Here is a 17,258-nt window from a genome sequence, read left to right on the forward strand (position 1 = left end):
ACCCACTCCTCTCTCTGGTTCACTCTTTCCCAGGCTGTTTTCCACCTTCCATTAGTTTCCAGCACTGAGAATGAATCTTTAAAAAGCTGGAGAAGACAGCGACAGCCGCCTCAAAACACAGCAGACCCCTGGGCACAGCGTGCTCGGCCGTGTCCCCGGCAGAGCGGAGACAGCGCTGCCCGTGCCCGGGGTCGGTGGCGTTTGGCATCCTCCGCTGGCTGCAGAGACAGAGACTGGCGAGACTGCGGTCACCGGGACCGGGATCGGGTCCATGCGCACCGGGATTGGGATCGGGACGGGGATGTGGGCCGGGACAGGGACTGCGATCAGGACCGGGACTGGGACCTGAGCCGGAATCGGGACGGGGCCCTCCTGCACCGCACTGAGCACGGGCCCACCCATCACCAGGGTGACAGGGACAGGGATCGGGATCGGGACGGGGATCGGGATCGCAGGACACGCAGCGGGGCGTGGCTCCGCGCCAGGGTGACCCCGCCCTATCATTTACATAACCCCGCCCCGCGGTGCCGCTGCCGCCGCCCAGCCCCCGCCCCTGCCCGCTCCGGGCCCCGCCCCCCGGCCGGGCGCTGAGGCGGCGCTGCCGCGGCCGAGCCCCGCCCCTCTCCCGCCCCGCCCCGCCCCGTTCGCGGCCCGGCCCCGCCCCCTGGCGGGGCGCTGGCGGCCCGGCCGCGCAGCCCGCGGTGCCCGGCGCGCCCCGGGAGCAGCAGCGCTGGGGCCGCTCCGCGCCGCTCCGCCCGAGCGCACCATGGGCGCGGAGCGCAGGGCGGCGGGCGCCGGCTCCCCGCGGCTGCGCCTGCGGCGGTGGCGGCGGCAGCTGGCGGCTCTTCCTCGGCTTCTTCGCGCTGTCGCTGGCGCTGCACGTCCTGACGCTGGGCTGTTACCTGGAGCTGCGCTCCGAGCTCCGCCGCGACCGCGGCCCGCAGCCCGCGGCCCCGCCGCGCCGGGACGGGACGGCGGCAGCGCCCGGAGCCCCGGCCGGGGGCCGCCCGCAGCGCGCGGCCGAGGGCGCGGAGCGGCGCCAGCAGGTGGGTCCGGCCGGGGGCGGGGGGACCGCGGGGGCTCTGCGCTGCTCGGGGCCATCCCCCGGCTCCATCCCCGCGCTCGGGTGTCGCGCCCCGGGACGCTTCGGAACGGCCCCTCGGGGGTGTTTTGGTGGAAAAAGGGGGAGAGCCCCGAGCTCGCGGTGCGGGGGTGAAGGGTGGGGGGAGCTCGCCGGGGCTGGGGTGACGGGCTGCGGGGCAGCCTGCGCTCCACCTGCTGCCCGCCGTCTCCCTATCGCGACAGACCCGCCGTGTGTCCCGACAGCCCAGCCTTGGCCGGGGGCAGCGGCTCTGCCCCGGCCTTTGCGGGGACCCCCCGGGCGCGGGGTGCTGCGGCCGGGGAGCCCCGCACGGCTCGGCCCCGCACCCGCCGTGGGCGCTGGGTCCCGGTCCCGCACGGCCTCCGCTCGCTCCCCTCCCTTCCTCCTCTGCACTGGGTTCGTGATTTCAACTCTCCCCCAACCCAGGTACATCTTTTGGGTGATGCCTCAGTGTCCCCCCCGCAGCAGCTCCTCAGCCTGCGCAGGACAGGTGGGCAGCAGCCTCCCGGTTGTCCCCGCCGGTGTCCCCAGCCCCTGGGGGGGTCGCCTGTCTCGAGAGCCTCTGGGAGAGCCGGAGCGGAGCTGGGGCCTCCGCTCGCAAACTTAGCTCATTTTTTCCAGGCACGAAACCTCGCTGCGAGCAGGATAAGCTGGAGGAAGGAGTTTCCTCCCCTCCGAGCCTCCCGAGCGGATGGCCCGCTCCCCCAAGGTGCCGGGTGGCTTTGCCGCGGAGTCGCAGCGGGGTTTCGGGGGAGATGCCAAGCCCTGCCTCGGCACCCCAGCGGTCCTCGCCTCGCTGGTTATCAGTGTGTGGGGGGAAGGACAAAAATAGCTTTGATAAAGCGGCGAGTTTGGAACTCTTCCTCCCACTTGGCAGCGGGAGCCGTTCCGCCGCGCCGGCCTCGGCTGCCCCCGGGAAAGCCGGGCTTGCGCTTCCTTCGCTGCCTGGATCCCGCAGCTTCCCATCATAAATCCAAGTTCAGCGTTGAACCGGAGGGAAGCCGAGCTCCCGGGTCATCGCTCTGCGCTCTCCCCTCGCTGCCCCTCGAGCCGTGTCAACACAGAGGGAGCCGGAGCAGTTTGATGTCGTGCTGGGATTCCTGGGTTGTCTTGGAATAGCGCGCGGCTGGAGTGCCTTTCATGTTATCGTGCTGGATCTGTTTAGGCTTTCGAGCTCTTCTTTCCAGCGAGTGTATAATGAAATACCAGGGCAAATACTTGAGGCATTCATAAATTACAGCGTTAGATAATTTGTCTCTGGATGCGGACGGAGCTCCGAGCGTCGCTCGCTGCAGCTGACGGACTCCAGATAAGGTAACGCTAATTATTTATTTCTTTATTCTACATCTGGCCTGTCAGGCTTGAGATGAAATATTCTTTGGGGCACATTGAAGCAGTTGGATTGGAGAGAGAGTTTGGTGGTAGTAGGGACATGGGGAAGGAAGGCTGAGCGTCCCGAGCCACTCTGGTTGGGAACTGCTGCTGTGACAACGTGTGATTAATGGGATTTTTAGTGGTGCTGCTCACCCGTTTCTCGCTGATTTTCTGCCTTGAGTCGATGTGCAGCTAAAACAAGCACTTTGGGTGTCCTGGGGTGTTGTGGGTGCATCCCTTCAGTGATTAAAGCAGTGAAACGAGGGCTTTGCAAACAGCTTTATTTAGCAAGTTATCATCAAGCTTTGGGGTACGAGTGGGGTTCCTGGCAGCTTTTCTAAACTGCACTGCTGATAAACCCAAAGTGTGATCCCATACATGTGATGGTTGCATAAATTAGGCCAAAATTACTAAATAATTAATTCAAGAGATGTGATCAATGGCATTTCTTTCCTGGGGACCATGGTCAGAGTCAGGGTTCATTTGAGGGGGACCCGACGTCCCAATGGCCATTGTCATGTGGGCCCTCAAAAGTCCTTCAGCTGCTGAGGTGTCCTCGGTGAAGAGGCCGAGTGCTGACTGTGTGTGTTGTGATTGTACAAGCTGATTTAAACCCAAAAGATACTCCTCTTCCTGACCCATTTTTCTTTATTTTTAAATTATTTTCTTCCCCCCCCCCCCTTCCTGACCTGAGGCAGGAGGAAGAGGAGTGTGGGGGAAAGGATGGGGAGCGATGGTCAGTGCTGAGATTTTGGCTGAAACCTCACCTGGCTGCGTGCCAGAAATGACCTCATGACAGGAGTGAGATTTGGCAGCTCGATAACGCCCCGCTTCCCTATCTCACAGGGTATCCAAATATGTAACTCATTTGGGATAGAAGGGCAGATTTTCATGGCAGAGGTTGAGGCATTGTAGTTCCACATCTTTGTCCCAGAACCCGCCGGGTGTTGCATCACCACGTTGGCTGTGAGATGAGGAGTTTGTTAGAGCTGCTTTAATTCGTTGACTCTTCAGTGGCTCAGAGGTGTGAGAGAGGGTATGGGGAGTGCTGGAGCCTTGGCTGGTGGTATAAAATCCAAATAATTCCTCCGGATGGGTGTGCTGTGGGATGGGAGAGGGATTCTGTCAGGCGGGCTCTGCTCGCAGAGATCCACATCAGGACACTGTGTCCCTTTAGAGGGGTTTGGGCCTAAATTAAATCGTGTTTTGCTGTCAAAAAATCATCCAATCATCCTTGCTATATTTGAGCTGTGCAGAGCATCATTCCCATGCTTTTTTTCCAACTAAATCCATGTCGTGCCACATTTCTACCAAAACTTGGGTTTTGGCCAATGCTGGGTGAAGTGAGTGCCCTGAGAGTGTCCCAAGATGGGGATAAAAACTGCCAAAGCCTGGGAATTGGATCAAATGCCGTCTGTTTTGTCAAACTAATTGTGGAGGCACTTGCAGCTGGTGGGGGGAGGGAGAGGAGCTGCTGAGTCATCCAAAAAAATGTGCTGAGCAGCAATTTGCTTGCTGGCATTTCACCTTCCCGGTGCCAAGGTGTCTGTTCTCAGTCTCCACTTTGCACGTTTTTAACAAGGGATGTTCCCACTTTGGAGCAGTGCCCACATCGGCATTCCTGACCTGGGCATTGCCTTCATGGAATCCCAGAATGGTTTGGGTTCAAAGGGATCTCAAAGCCCATCCAGTGACACCCCCTGCCATGGGCAGGGACACCTCCCACTGTCCCAGGTTGCTCCAAGCCCCGTCCAACCTGGCCTTGGACACTTCCAGGGATGGGGCAGCCACAGCTTCTCTGGGCACCCTGTGCCAGGGCCTCACTGCCCTCACAGGGGGGAATTTCTTCCTTTCTTTTCCCTCACCACTGTGAAACTGTAGTTATTTTGCCCTTTTTTGTCAATTCTGGCTCCAGAATAGGAGACAGCACTTGGTGTGATTGGCACAAAGGCTCTAAAAGTGTTGAAGCTGCTTCAGAGGCTTCTCCCGCCCTGAGCATACCTGGAGCTCATCCATGCGTCCTCATCCCTGTGTCTGGTTCCTGTATCCCAGCTGAAACCTGCCCAACGTGCTGAAAGCTTTGAGCAGAGCTCGTGCTGGAAAGGCTGCTCCTGGAGAAGCACAGGGTTCTGTGGGCTCGGACCTTTAAATCCCTGTTCAGGGCCCATGTGTTGGGATTTCAGGCGCTCTGATCCCGGGTTAGGGAAAGGCTGGGTGTGTGCAGAGGAAAGATGGTGATTAGGGCTGTGCCTCATGGTGGGTTTTCTCTCAAATTCCACTTTGTGGCCGTGCTTGTAGCTGGAGGAAGTTCTCAGAGGGCAATAAAGGGAGCCAGCAGAGCTCTGTGGCAAATGTCAGGCTCTGGTTACCTTCATTCACAACTCAAATTCTCATATTCCTGCTGCTGTGCCTATGAATATTCCATGCAAAATTTGGCTTCAGTCCAGAACTCCTCCTGTTGAGATGCTGCAGAGTGGCAGGAGCGTGGCAGTGGCTGCGGGATGTGCTGCATCCCTTGGGAAATTAAATACAACGGGAGCTCTTCCCGAGGGCTGGAGGTGCATCCCTTCGTGTCCTGTTGGGTGAATTCCTGGTTTGAGGAGAAACCTTTGGCTGTGTGGGAACAGCCCAGCTGGTCCTTGGGAGCTGAGGAATCACAGAAGGGTTTGGGTTGGAGGCGACCTCTCAAGGCTATCGAGTCCAAACCCTCTGCCACGGGCAGGGGCATCTTCAACTCAATCAGGACTTTCCCAAAGTCCTTATTCCCAGATTTATGGTGCTGCAAGGGTGCCTTTCCTTCTGCTCCCCAGTCTCTTCCACAGCTGAGCTGGCGTTCCTTTATTTCTATTTTCTGCTCATTCCATGAAGGATAAAAACTGTGACTTTGTGTGAGGACCAGGATGTTTTATCAGCACTTACTGAGTTCCTTGACGGAGAATGTTGTTGCCAGAGTAAGTGTTTGACTGATCCGTGAGCAAATTGCAGGGTTTTTCCACAATTTTTCGATGAGTTCCCTGGCGAACCCTCAAACCTGGGTTTTTAACAGCATTCAGTGGCATTCCAAAGTTATCTTCCCCTTAACCCCAGAGTAAATAGTGCTGTATCAACCCCATATTATTTTAACCTTTTAACATTATTTTTCTTACCACATAATAACATAAATCTTCTCTGCTCTCCCATACACATGTAGTGTCTTGTAATGCTAATTAAACTGCACACCACCCTAATTTTGCTCTCAGACTAATCCAATATATTTTTCTTGACTGGAAGCCAAACCCTGAGAGCTTCAGAGCATGCGGAGCTCTCATTCCAGTCTTATTATATGTTAATGGCTTTATATTTTAATATCTTTCAACACTTGGGGAGGTTGTTATTTTTAGAGGTGTCTGGCTGCAGAAGGTACCGGTCCGTGGGGGGTTTGGGGGATGCGAAGCACTGAGTAAACTCCGTGCAGTGAGTAAGTGGGAAGTGTGTCTCTGAAGAGGTGTAATCTGTCAGGATCCATTGTGCACGAACGTGGAATTACAGGGAGGTTTGGATGCGATTTTTACCGTGGTTAAGTGGGAGATTTGGCTGCAGTTTTACCGTGGTTAAGTGGGAGATTTGGCTGCACTTTTGCCGTGGTTAAGTGGGAGATTTGGCTGCAGTTTTGCTGTGGTTAAGAGCCTTTATGGGGCGGTTGCAGTGGTAAGCACTCTCTCGTTAAACTCTGGGTTTGTGTGCTAATGGTGCCGATGCCAGTCGGGCCTGGATGCTACTACAGCGGGAATAATCACTCCCAGATGGGTGTGGATGGAAACGAGCTCTTTCCCCAAGCCCAAATGAAACGCTGTTGTAAGTGCAAAGTCCTAATGATGCAGGACCCCGCTGATGGGGTGCCAGCCCTGTAACATCTTCCAAATGGAATTGCCGGCATCCTCCTGCCTGGCCGCACCTCAGCTCTGGGGATGGAGCTGAGATGCGCTCCTTGGGGATGGCTCTTGCAGTAGAATCCCAGGATCTGCTGAATTGGAAGGATCCCGTCAGGTTTGGGGTTCATTGCACAGTGTGGGGTTGAGTTGTGTGGCTTTGCAGCCACAGGCATTGCGTGACATGAGGTGGCATCGTGTGGTGAGGGTTTGTGTGCCTGGTGTGAGGGTCCATGTCCGTGGGGTGTGGGGATGGTCTGTGTCCCTGGTGTGAGGGTCCATGTCTGTGGGGAGGGTGTGGGGATGGTCTGTGTCCCTGGTGTGAGGGTCCATGTCTGTGGGGTGTGGGGATGGTCTGTGTCCCTGGTGTGAGGGTCCATGTCTGTGGGGTGTGGGGATGGTCTGTGTCCCTGGTGTGAGGGTCCATGTCTGTGGGGAGGGTGTGGGGATGGTCCGTGTTCCATGGTGTGAGGGTCCGTGTCCATGGGGAGGGTGTGGGGATGGTCTGTGTCCTTGGTGTGAGGGTCCGTGTCCATGGGGAGGGTTTGTGGGGTGTGGGGATGGTCTGTGTCCCTGGTGTGAGGGTCCATGTCCATGGGGAGGGTTTGTGGGGTGTGGGGATGGTCTGTGTCCCTGGTGTGAGGGTCCATGTCCATGGGGAGGGTTTGTGGGGTGTGGGGATGGTCTGTGTCCCTGGTGTGAGGGTCCATGTCTGTGGGGTGTGGGGATGGTCTGTGTCCCTGGTGTGAGGGTCCATGTCTGTGGGGTGTGGGGATGGTCTGTGTCCCTGGTGTGAGGGTCCATGTCCATGGGGAGGGTTTGTGGGGTGTGGGGATGGTCTGTGTCCCTGGTGTGAGGGTCCATGTCCATGGGGAGGGTTTGTGGGGTGTGGGGATGGTCTGTGCTCCATGATGTGAGGGTCCACGTCCATCGTGTGCGGGTTTGTGTCCATGGAGAGGGTCCATGTTCCGTGGCTTTGCCGTGGTGGGAGCCGCTTGCTCGGTGGCTTTGTGGCAGTGACTTTGTGGATGTGGCTTTGCCGTGGTGGAGAGTGCAAGGGGTTCTTTGTGCTGCACGGGGCTGAGGTCACTGCTGCTGTGGCAGGGCATGGCCACAATGGCTGGGAGCTGCTGGATGCTCCCAGGAGGGAGGAGGAGGAGAGGGCTGGGGAAGAGTCGCCTCCTGCCAGAGCTGCCTCTGGCTTGGCCCTTGGGAGCTCAGACCCCTCCTGGCTCCCCTCCTGGTGTCCCAGGGGTTAAATCGCATCCCTGTGTGACACCAGGGTTAAATCCCGTGCCGGGCCAGCGGGGTGCTGTCCCTGAGTGTCGCCTTTGTCCTTTAATCACTCTTTGCAATTCCTGTCACCTCTGGGCTTTCTCCCCAGGCACAAAGCACTCGGAGGGGGGAGACAGGGACGGTGTTCCATGAGCTGGCACTGGAAGTAAAATCCACCTGGGAGTAGGTACAGGCTTTGTGGGTGTAAATTACCTGCAGGTGGGAGGGTTGGGGAGCTGCTGTGTCGGGTTGTCCTGCACAGACCCCATTGTGCTGCTTAATCCCGGAATCCCAGCGTGGTTTGGGTGGGAAAGGACCTTAAAGCTCATCCCATTCCATCCCCTGCCCATGGGCAGGGACACCTTCCACTATCCCAGGTTGTTCCAGCCTGGCCTTGGACACTTCCAAGGATGGGGCAACCACAGCTTCTCAGGGCATCTTCCCTGTTGTTTCTTCTCCCTTTTCCATTTGTTATTCTAATTGGATAATGCTGGCATTCCTTCCCAGAGAGTTGAGAAGATCAGAGTGCCCTGTCCAGGAAAAAAAAATCAAATACCAATTTTTTAATGTCATTCTTACTTGATAATAATATTTATATTTTCTAAAAATAACTAAATATTTGAATTCTTCCTTATATTTTCTGATCCATGAGGCAGCAGTGGCTTTCCCCGGGTTTCCCAGGGAAGTGTGGGGCCAGGGATGTGGGGCAGGCACTAATGGCCTAAACAGACCTCTGTGATTCTTCCAGTCCTCTCCACGTGCTGGGCTCTGTGAAATTAATCCAGGAAATCATTTTGGAGCAATTATTTCCTTCAACTTTGCAAACAAGTTGCTGAGCTACCCTTAACCAGCACTTTATTCTAATTTTCCCATGGGATAAGAAAATAGGATAAGGCATTTAAAGCTGGCAGCTGGAACTGTTGCCAGCCCAAGAGGATGGAACAGTTCAGACTCAAAAATGAGGGGTTTATTTTAATTTTTCACTGCAGTTGCTGCTGTTCCTGTGGCTGCAGGAAGGCTCTGCCTGGAAAACTTGAATTCTCACGTTTTCCCATAAAACGTAACCTATGGCAGGAAAATGGGATCAAACAAGGAATCGCTGGATGGGCAGCTGATGAGGTGCATTTAGAGAGCAGGATGAAGGAAAGAGTTGGGTTTTCTACTGCAGCTGTTTGTATCTTTTGAGTGATAATGAACTCAGTGAGTAGCTGGCTGCCTTGGGGCTGTGGATGGGCTTGTTGGTGCTTGCTCCGTCTGTCTGGGGTGTTAACTCTTGCTGGGAAGAGGGGAGATCCCATCCAAGGGCAAGGGAAGCCACCAGGAATTACCTCTGTGTGCTGTCAGTGTAAATTCTGGCAGATTTTTAAGGTCAAAAGGAGGTTTTTCTTCTAGGGGGGGCAGGAAGGCAAAGTTCAAAGCTGTTAATTGTCAGTTTTAAAGGATTATTAAATCTTCTTTTGGGCATTATCTTTACTGCCAACTTGGGGTTTTCTTATGTTGTTGACAGGAGTTTTTCTGGCTCAGAACACGGCTCCTGCACGGATTCCTGGGCTGTGCAGGACATGGTGGTGAAAGGACAAGGGGTGACAGGTTTAAACTAAGAGGGTTGAATTAGATTGGGTATTGGGAAGGAATCCTTCCCTCTGAGGGTGGTGAGGCCCTGGCACGGGTTCTGTGGCTGTTCCATTCCTGGAAGTGTCCAAAGCCAGGTTGGAAGGGTCTTGGAACACTCTGGGCTGGTGGAAGGTGTCCCTGCCCATGGCAGGTGGTGGGATGGGATGGGCTTTAAGGTCCCTTCTCACCCAACCCATCCTGGGGTTCATTCTCTGGAAAGGGAATGTGTGCAGGAAAAGTCCTTGAACTGAAAGCTTCATCTGAGCCTTGGGAGCTCAGCACTAATCCTGGCTCAGCTGAGCTTGGCCTCTGTGTGTGGTGAGATGCTGAAACCAAGAGAAAAACCCAACCTTTTGCTGGCAGCGTGGGTTTTGCTTAGGAGATGGGAGAGCCTCCATGCTCAGCACCCGCAGGAATGCTGTCTGATGTAATCCCTGGATCCCCTGTATGGAATCCAGCACTGCAGACTCGGTCTGGTGCATCTCCCGCGTGTCTCCAGGGGCTGGTTCTTATTTTGGGCTCAGCACCAGCAGCAGAGGGGCAGGAGAATCCCTGTGCCAATGCCAGGAATGCTGGGAGCCAGTACATTCCTAATAAAAGCAGGGTTTCACTTCAAACACAGGTGCTCGGCAGGTCGTTCACACTCCCCTATGCAGCTTCGGGGCTTGGGCAACTCCAGATGTGCTGTGTCCTTGGGCAACTCCAGACGTGCTGTGTCCGAGTCCTGGCTGGGATGGAGCTGCAGGACGAGCTCTGGGAAGCTGAGGTCTTCCAAGTGTTAAATCCCAAGCACTGCTCCTGCAGGCTCAGCTCCGATCCCGGCGTCTGGCACACGTTTCCAACAACAGCCTGGATTTGCCAAGGAAAATGACGCTGGATGTAGCAAGGAGCTGTCAACTCTTTCCTCCCTACGCTGCTGGGCAGCTTTTCTCCTGCTTTTCAGAATAACTGGGCTGTTTGGAAGTGATCTGCAATTTGGGGTTCCCAGCGATGCTTTCATCCCCTTCCCTCCATCCTCACCCCATTCCAGACAGCAGCACCTCACACGGGGGCTGTGGGGTCCCTCTGCAATCCCATTGCTGAGGTGAGGGCTGGGTGTCACGTTAAGCTGGGAATAACTCAAGTTCTTCTCGTCTGGTACCTAAATGTTGGACCAGGGGGATTTGGGCTGGAATATTTAAGAGCTTGTTTCTAAAAAAGGCTTTCTGAGCCTGGATTTGTGCAGATGGGTTCAGGGGAAGATTCCCAGAGACCCCTGGGCTGGTGTCCGCCCACCTTGCTGACCATGAGCTTCTCTCTTGGGCCCTTCTGACTCAAAATTTTTTTCCCATCTCTGAAGATGCTGAAACCCCAATTTATAAATGATAATTCTGCTAATGAGGGTTCATGGGGTGGTTGGAGCAGCCACCCTTCAGTCAGATCCCTGTGAAGATCCCGTGTGGCTTCAAGTGCATCAGGTACTGAAGGAGTTAAAAATTCCTGCTGCTGGTGCACACGAGCAGCGCCAGGTATCTCCCAGGGGATCCAAGTTTGCTCTCTGAAATCTGGCAAATAGCAAAAATTTTGATGTCTGTGAACAGCAATCACACCCTGAGGCGATGACGGCTGACAGGGAAGGGCTCCTGACATATTTACCGAACAATTTTCTTATCATGAAGTGCTCAAAAAGCCCAAACCTGGAGAACAATAGCAACAAAAACCCCACTTCGGGGTTTGTCAGCAGATGCAGCTTGGAGATAAATGATTTTTGCTTTTTGTTTGACTCCTTGGCATTTAGGGGTTAATTGGAGCGAAGCCAAGTGTGGTGAGATAGTGCCTGAATCAGAGTTTTAAAAACACTGGTGTTGGAAGGGTTTTAACTTTTAACTTCTGTGAGGCTCTTAGAGGCTGGTGAAGAGGTAGGTTAGAAACAACTAAAGGAGAACATTTGGGTTGGGCAGTAAAAATTGACTGTGGGAAGGGCAGCCTGGGACCCCAAAAGTCATCTCAGCCCCCACCCCAGCTGCGCTTCCCCTTGTGCTGGGGCTGGAATTGGTCTGAAGTATTATTAAATGGTAATAAAGGGGAATTAAATGGGAATAAATGTCTCTGTGAGGGTGTTGTGTCCCGTGTTCATCCACCAGCCCCTGTGTCCTGGTCGTTGTGTGTGTTTGGAGAATGAAGGAAAACCGCATTTGTGAGACACGGGGGAACTTAGACACAAAACATCAGGAACAAAGTGGTAATGTTGGTCCTGATCCAGCTGCTCCCCTTGAGTTCACTCTGATACAGAAAGGCACTGGCCTGAAACTGGTCCAGAGGGTGTCCAGGATGCTCTGTGAACTCTGGCATGTGGAATTCTGAGCAATAAAACTTTGGAAGTGCGGCCTTCAAGGGCTATTGTGGAAGGAAGGGCATAAGAAACATGACACTGGGATTGTGATTCCTGGCAGGAATGCTTTGCAATGGGGAAATTTCAGTTTGGTTTGTGTTGCTTACATGCCTTTCTTCTCGCTGAAGGGCAAATGACAGCGTCAGCATTAAATGTGAGGAGCTGACATCTTCCCATGAAATATGCCCGCCGTCCCCAGAACAGAGCTGGAATTATTGCTGCTCCAGAAATCTGCCTTCCCTGGTCTCTACTTTTGGTCTTACCCCGAAAGGGACCCAACTGAAATGTTCCTGCTGATAAAGAGGTTGGTTGTGGTGGGAATTGTGCTCCGGGGAGAGGTCTGAGAGCAGGAGGAGCCGTGGCTGAGCTGGATGTCCCCGTGTCCCTTTTGGCCTCTGGGCTCTCGTGTTGGGACGTGTCAGCCTGACGGGCGCCTGAGATGGAACAAAACCCAGGGCAATTGCTTGGATGTTTGGGGTTTTTTTAAGGCCACTTCTCTGGGTTTGAAGATCTTGAACTTCTGTGGGGAAAATTTATGGTGGTTTAGAGATGGAAGAGATTGGCCATGTTCTCTGCGATGCCCTGTTGGTCCTGTGTCCCCGGCAGCTTCTGTTGTGGCGGCTTTTAGGTTGGTTGGTTCAGCTGGGCTTGGTGTAGCCATGGCTTCACCCCACAGGGTGAGTGATTTAAGGAGCTTTGTTGACTGGGAGCCAGTGGAGATGTGTGTGGCAGCTGGAGTTGCAGGAGGATGAAGAGTCACTCAGTTTATCTTTACATCCAGAGAATTGCGCTGCTCGTGTTGGAGATCAGGAATTGCTCGTTGGGCTGGCTGAGTTTGGGCCCCTCGTGGGTTTTTCCGCCAAGATCTGACAGAGTTGTTGTCCATGGGGAAGGGGAACCTGTCAGGCTGCTCAGGAGGTGCCGATTGTTGCATCTGTGGAAGATCAGCAGGGTTGGGCTTTGTTGGTCGAGAGGCTTCAAGGGACACCTTGCATGGAAAGGGCTGTGCAGCCCTGGCACAGGAGTGGTGGAGTCCCCATCCCTGGCGGGATTTAACAGCTGGATGTGGCACCTGGGCACATGGGCAGTGCTGGGGGAATGGTTGGACTCGATCTCAGAGGGCTTTTCCAACCTGAATGATTCCATGATTATTCTCAGGTTTCTGCTATCACTGCACAGTGCTGACATGCTCAGTTTGGAAGAACTTGGGTTATTCCCTGCAGGATCCTTGTTTTCTTCTTTCCCCCTGAAATCTCCGTAACGGAACCATTTGCACATAAATGAAGCAGAATTTTTGGCCAGCTCTTGTGCACACCTGTGCATTCCCGTCACCCACCAGGAAATCGCTGCCCTGAAATCTTGCTCCTAAAATATTTGCCGAGGAATGGTTTGGGAGAGCTAAAAATTATTCTTTTGAGACTTCTCTCATGGTCACTTGTGAATTAAGGCTGCACAAAAAGAGGTTGTTCAAGCAAATGAACTGTTCTTAGAAGCAGTGGGGTGGGTCAAGATGGGAGCATCCCCTTCCCATGGGCAGGGACACCTTCCACTATCCCATGTTGCTCCAGCCTGGCCTTGGACCCTTCCAGGCATGGGGCAGCCACAGCTTCCTCCATAAAATGATGGAAAACACTGGACTGGAGGGGCTCTGGTGAATATAGGAGTATTTAATATACAGGATGATTTAATTTCTGTTTCAGTAGCTCTGTTTGCCATCGGGGGCTGGGGTCAGCTGGGGTGAGGGAGGAGGATGGAGGGGCTGAGGCAGCGAGTCCCTGCTCCACCAAGGCAGGATTTCCAGTAGGAGAATGCCCTTGGAAGAGCGTGTGTTTGTGCCCACAGCCATTAAGCTCCATAATCTTGGTGTCTGTATCGACTTACAAATGAAAGCTTGCAGTAATTTGGAGCAGCATTTGAATTGTGAGTGGTAGTGATGATGCTGAGCTTGTCTTTTAATGCTGAGTTTAGAGGCTTTGAGGTTTGGATTAAAAAAAACTTCAATGAAACCACAAAAAAGACATTGGAAGCATAGCTGAACAGGTGGAACAAATTTGTTAAATCTGTTATTGGGAAAACAGCAACTTGCTTTTAAGAAATAAATCAATCTGCAGCTCAGTGTTTCATAATGAGGAGTGGGATAGGAAAATCTAAAAATATCTCCAAATGAGAGCTAATGCTCCGAAGGAACAGATCCAAACTAGAATATAATATTGCCCATTGTGGTGACAATAAGGATTTTAAAGTTCATTGAGATCCTTGCTGGGATGCAGATGGGACTTGAAGAGCCAGCATATTTCCCTTGGCCGGGTCCAGTTTTTATTTGCATAATAACTTATTATATGTATTGCCAGTAGCTCGCAGAGCCCCTGGTCAGGATTGGGAAACCATGATGAGTTCATCCCCCTCTGCCTGCTGAGACAATATATTCCCCAAGAACTGGGAGGGAGGCATCTCTAGCAACTAAAGCAAGTGATTATGTGCTTGAAAAGGCAGGAAAAAGCAGAGTTTTAACCCTGTGAACCTTTGTGTGCCTCGGATCTTCTCACCAAGACCCATTTCAAGGGTCTTTGTCCTTCGGCTGCCTTTGTCCCTGTCCTTCCTCCTGTGGCGTGAGCTTTAGCAGCTGATTTTAATGAAGTCAGGGAGCTTTTCCAGGTGGAAAATGTGTCCTGGGTTTTCAGGTGATGGGGCATCCGTGCTGTAGTCTCTGTTAATCGTGGAACCACGGAATGGTTTGGGTCAAAAGGGGCCTTAAGGATCATCTCGTCCCACCCCCCTTTTGTGCTCCTTTCCTGAATTTCCCCTTCGCTGTTTGGCAGCAGAGCCAGCGCCGCTTCCATTTTTCTTGGAAAGCGATTCCATAGCCTCATCCCTCTCTCTCAGCAGGTTCTTCCTAGTGTTATTCCAGAGTTTTCCTTGCTCAGCAGAGCCTGGGTGCTCTGTCACACCCAGCCAGGCCAGGCTGGGGCACTGCCATCACTTTTCATGCTCCATCTTCCCTTTCCTTTGGGACTTGCTGAGGGCTCCTGGGCTCAGGGGGCTTCTTCCAGCGCCGCTGTGGAGTAGCTGCTCCCAACTAACCAAATCCACATGGACAGCTGTTGCTCGGAGGGGAGTGGATAAGTGCATCCATAAAGTTTGGGATTTGTGCCGGAGGGAGCGCAGCTGGTGCATGGCCATTGCTCTCTGGGAGCCCTCAGCACTTAAACCCAGGGAAACAAACCCCAAAACCTCTCCAAAGTCCAGATTCTGGTTGGGGGAAGAATCAAGGTGTTGTGGAGTTGTAAATGGAAATGCCAGTTTTTCACAGCTGGATGTTCCTGTGCTCTGGGACCTGGATTGCTCAGGGACAAGGGATTGTGTGTGATGGCACAGCTTCGGTTTGGGGGCAGAGAATGTTTACCTGAAACTGCTTTAGGCTGGATTTTAGGAAATGGTTCTTCCCCCAGAGGGTTGTCGGGCACTGCCCAGGCTTCCCAGGGAATGGCCACAGCCCTGAGGCTGCCAGAGCTCCAGGAGGATTTGGACAATGTTCCCAGGAATGCACAGGGTGGGATTGTTGGGGTGTCTGTGCAGGGCCAGGAGCTGGACTTGGTGATCCATGGGGGTCCCTTCCAACTCAGGATATTCCATGATCCTAGTTTTGGTGTGATGAGCAGGTGGCAGTGGCAGTGCCACTGTACTCTTCTGTGCCAGGCTGAGATGCCCTCGGGGTAACAAAGGCCAGTGCTGCTGGTGCCTTTGCCATGGTGCCAGGTCCAACCAAACCATCGGGGCTGCCATTTTCCTTTGGAAGCAATTCTGAGTCCAGGGATGCTTTTCCATGGCTGGAATTCCCTAACTGCTTTGTAACAGCACTTTCTGCCCCAAACCTCATCTCAAACGTCAAGGATTTATTTCTCACCTCGCAACTGTCACCGTCACCAACATGGTCATTGACCGTCCCAGCTGGGATCTGGATGGATCCACAGGTTTGGAAACTCCTTCTGTTGCTTTAGTGCCGAGAGGGGCTGGTGTGGTGCTAATTTGGGAAGCCTTGCTCTCCATCTGCTCCCGTGGTTTGGGAGAGCTGGAGTGTGATGCCCAGGACCCCCACTCCGACCACGCTGGGGCCATGGGATGGGGCGGGGCCCGCTGGCTGGGAGCCACCCGGAGCGGCCGGGAGGCAGGGATTTGGCATCCATGGGTGCTGCTGGAGGTGCCAAAGCTTTCGGGAGGTGCCAGGGACTCGCTCCGGCCACGCCGCCGGCGATTTTTCAAGGCCGAGGGGTTGGTGGAGCCTTTGTGTTCCTGCTTTGAAGCCCCGGCCTGAAAGTGTTGTAATGAGATTTTATGATGTATTCTGGCAAGGCCTGGTTATTTTGTGTGTGGATTTATTGTCTAATGAATTGAGTGATTTTGAAATGTTTTGTGCAACGCTTTTTTGGAAAGGACATTGTATTTTGTTTATGGGACGTGTGAGTTTTTATGAAACTTTATTTAGCTTTTAGCAAGAATAATCTTTATTCAACAAATAGTGCAAATAAATCTTTAATTGAACAAATATGTGCCAACTTTCAAACACAGTAACAAACAATGACATGAAACAAGGAAACCTTGGAACAATATACAACTTTAAACATAGTATTAAAAAAAACCCTCAAAACCAAAAAACCACCAACCCCAAACCCCTAACAAAGCAGATTTTGAGCTGTGTAGAAGCACAGGGATACGTGCAACCTGCCAAGCTGGAGGGAGCAGAGCAGGGAATGTGGTGCCTGGTGGCTTTCCAGGGGTGCCCAGGGATTGGGGTGCCCCCCATGCCGGGGTTTGGAGGGAGTGGGAGCTGCTGGATGTGCCTGGGCTGTGGGAGCAGATGTGGAAACTTTCCATGTGTGTCCCTGTCCTTCCTGGGCCGTTCCTTGTACATCCCTGTCCTTCCTGAGCTGTTCTTTGTATGTCCCTGTCCCTCCGGAGCCCCCTTCCCCGTGGGGCATCTCCAGCCCCAGGGAGGGATGGGGGGCACCCAGGGGTTGAGGATTTGCCTCTTCCAGCCCCACGTTGTCTTCAGGCTCGTGGGGGGCACCCGAGGGGCTCTGAGCTCTGTGTTGCTGTGTTGTCCTCTGGGAGCTGCCTGGGAAATGGGATGAGCATTCCCTGCTCCTCTTTATTCGTGCCCGGGCTCGGCTGCTGCCGCTTCGGTTGGAAATGGCGATTCCCATCCCCTGCACTGCACATAGCTGGAAATCCCTGAAAAACTCTCAAATCCAGCATGAAAGGGTTTGGAATGAGGGGTGGAAACCCTCAGCATTTGCTTCTTTTCAGTTTTTGGAATGCTGATCTTTAGGGAAGATGGGCAGAGTCACCTTTCTGTTTATTTCCTTATTAATCTGATCCTACTGGATTTCCTTCCTTGTTCCAAGTATGGGACGTTCCTTTTGTATCCCTGGAAGTGTTTCAGGCCAGGTTGGACAGGGCTTGGAGCAACCTGGTCTGATGGAAGGTGTCCCTGCCCATGACAAGTGGTGGAACTGGATGAGCTTTAAGATCCCTTCCAACCCAAACCATTCCAAGACTCTTTGCAAATAGTTATCCTAAAGTACGGAAGGAGTTTAGTACTGAGGATGCTCATAGG

General features: G+C 53.6%; 1 protein-coding gene across 1 annotated transcript in view; it reads left to right on the forward strand.

Annotated features, from left to right (window-relative positions):
* The first annotated feature begins 271 nt into the window (after positions 1-271).
* Positions 272-17,258, forward strand: part of EDA (ectodysplasin A) — a 62,517-nt gene continuing 45,530 nt past the window's right edge. Inside the window, exons 1-2 of the mRNA XM_039572223.1 lie at positions 272-303; positions 545-1,046. Coding sequence (XP_039428157.1) covers positions 272-303; positions 545-1,046 — 534 coding nt within the window. The remainder of the gene's footprint in view (positions 304-544; positions 1,047-17,258) is intronic.

This window comes from Corvus cornix, chromosome 4A (assembly GCF_000738735.6).
Source record: "Corvus cornix cornix isolate S_Up_H32 chromosome 4A, ASM73873v5, whole genome shotgun sequence".
Taxonomy (NCBI): Eukaryota; Metazoa; Chordata; class Aves; order Passeriformes; family Corvidae; genus Corvus; species Corvus cornix.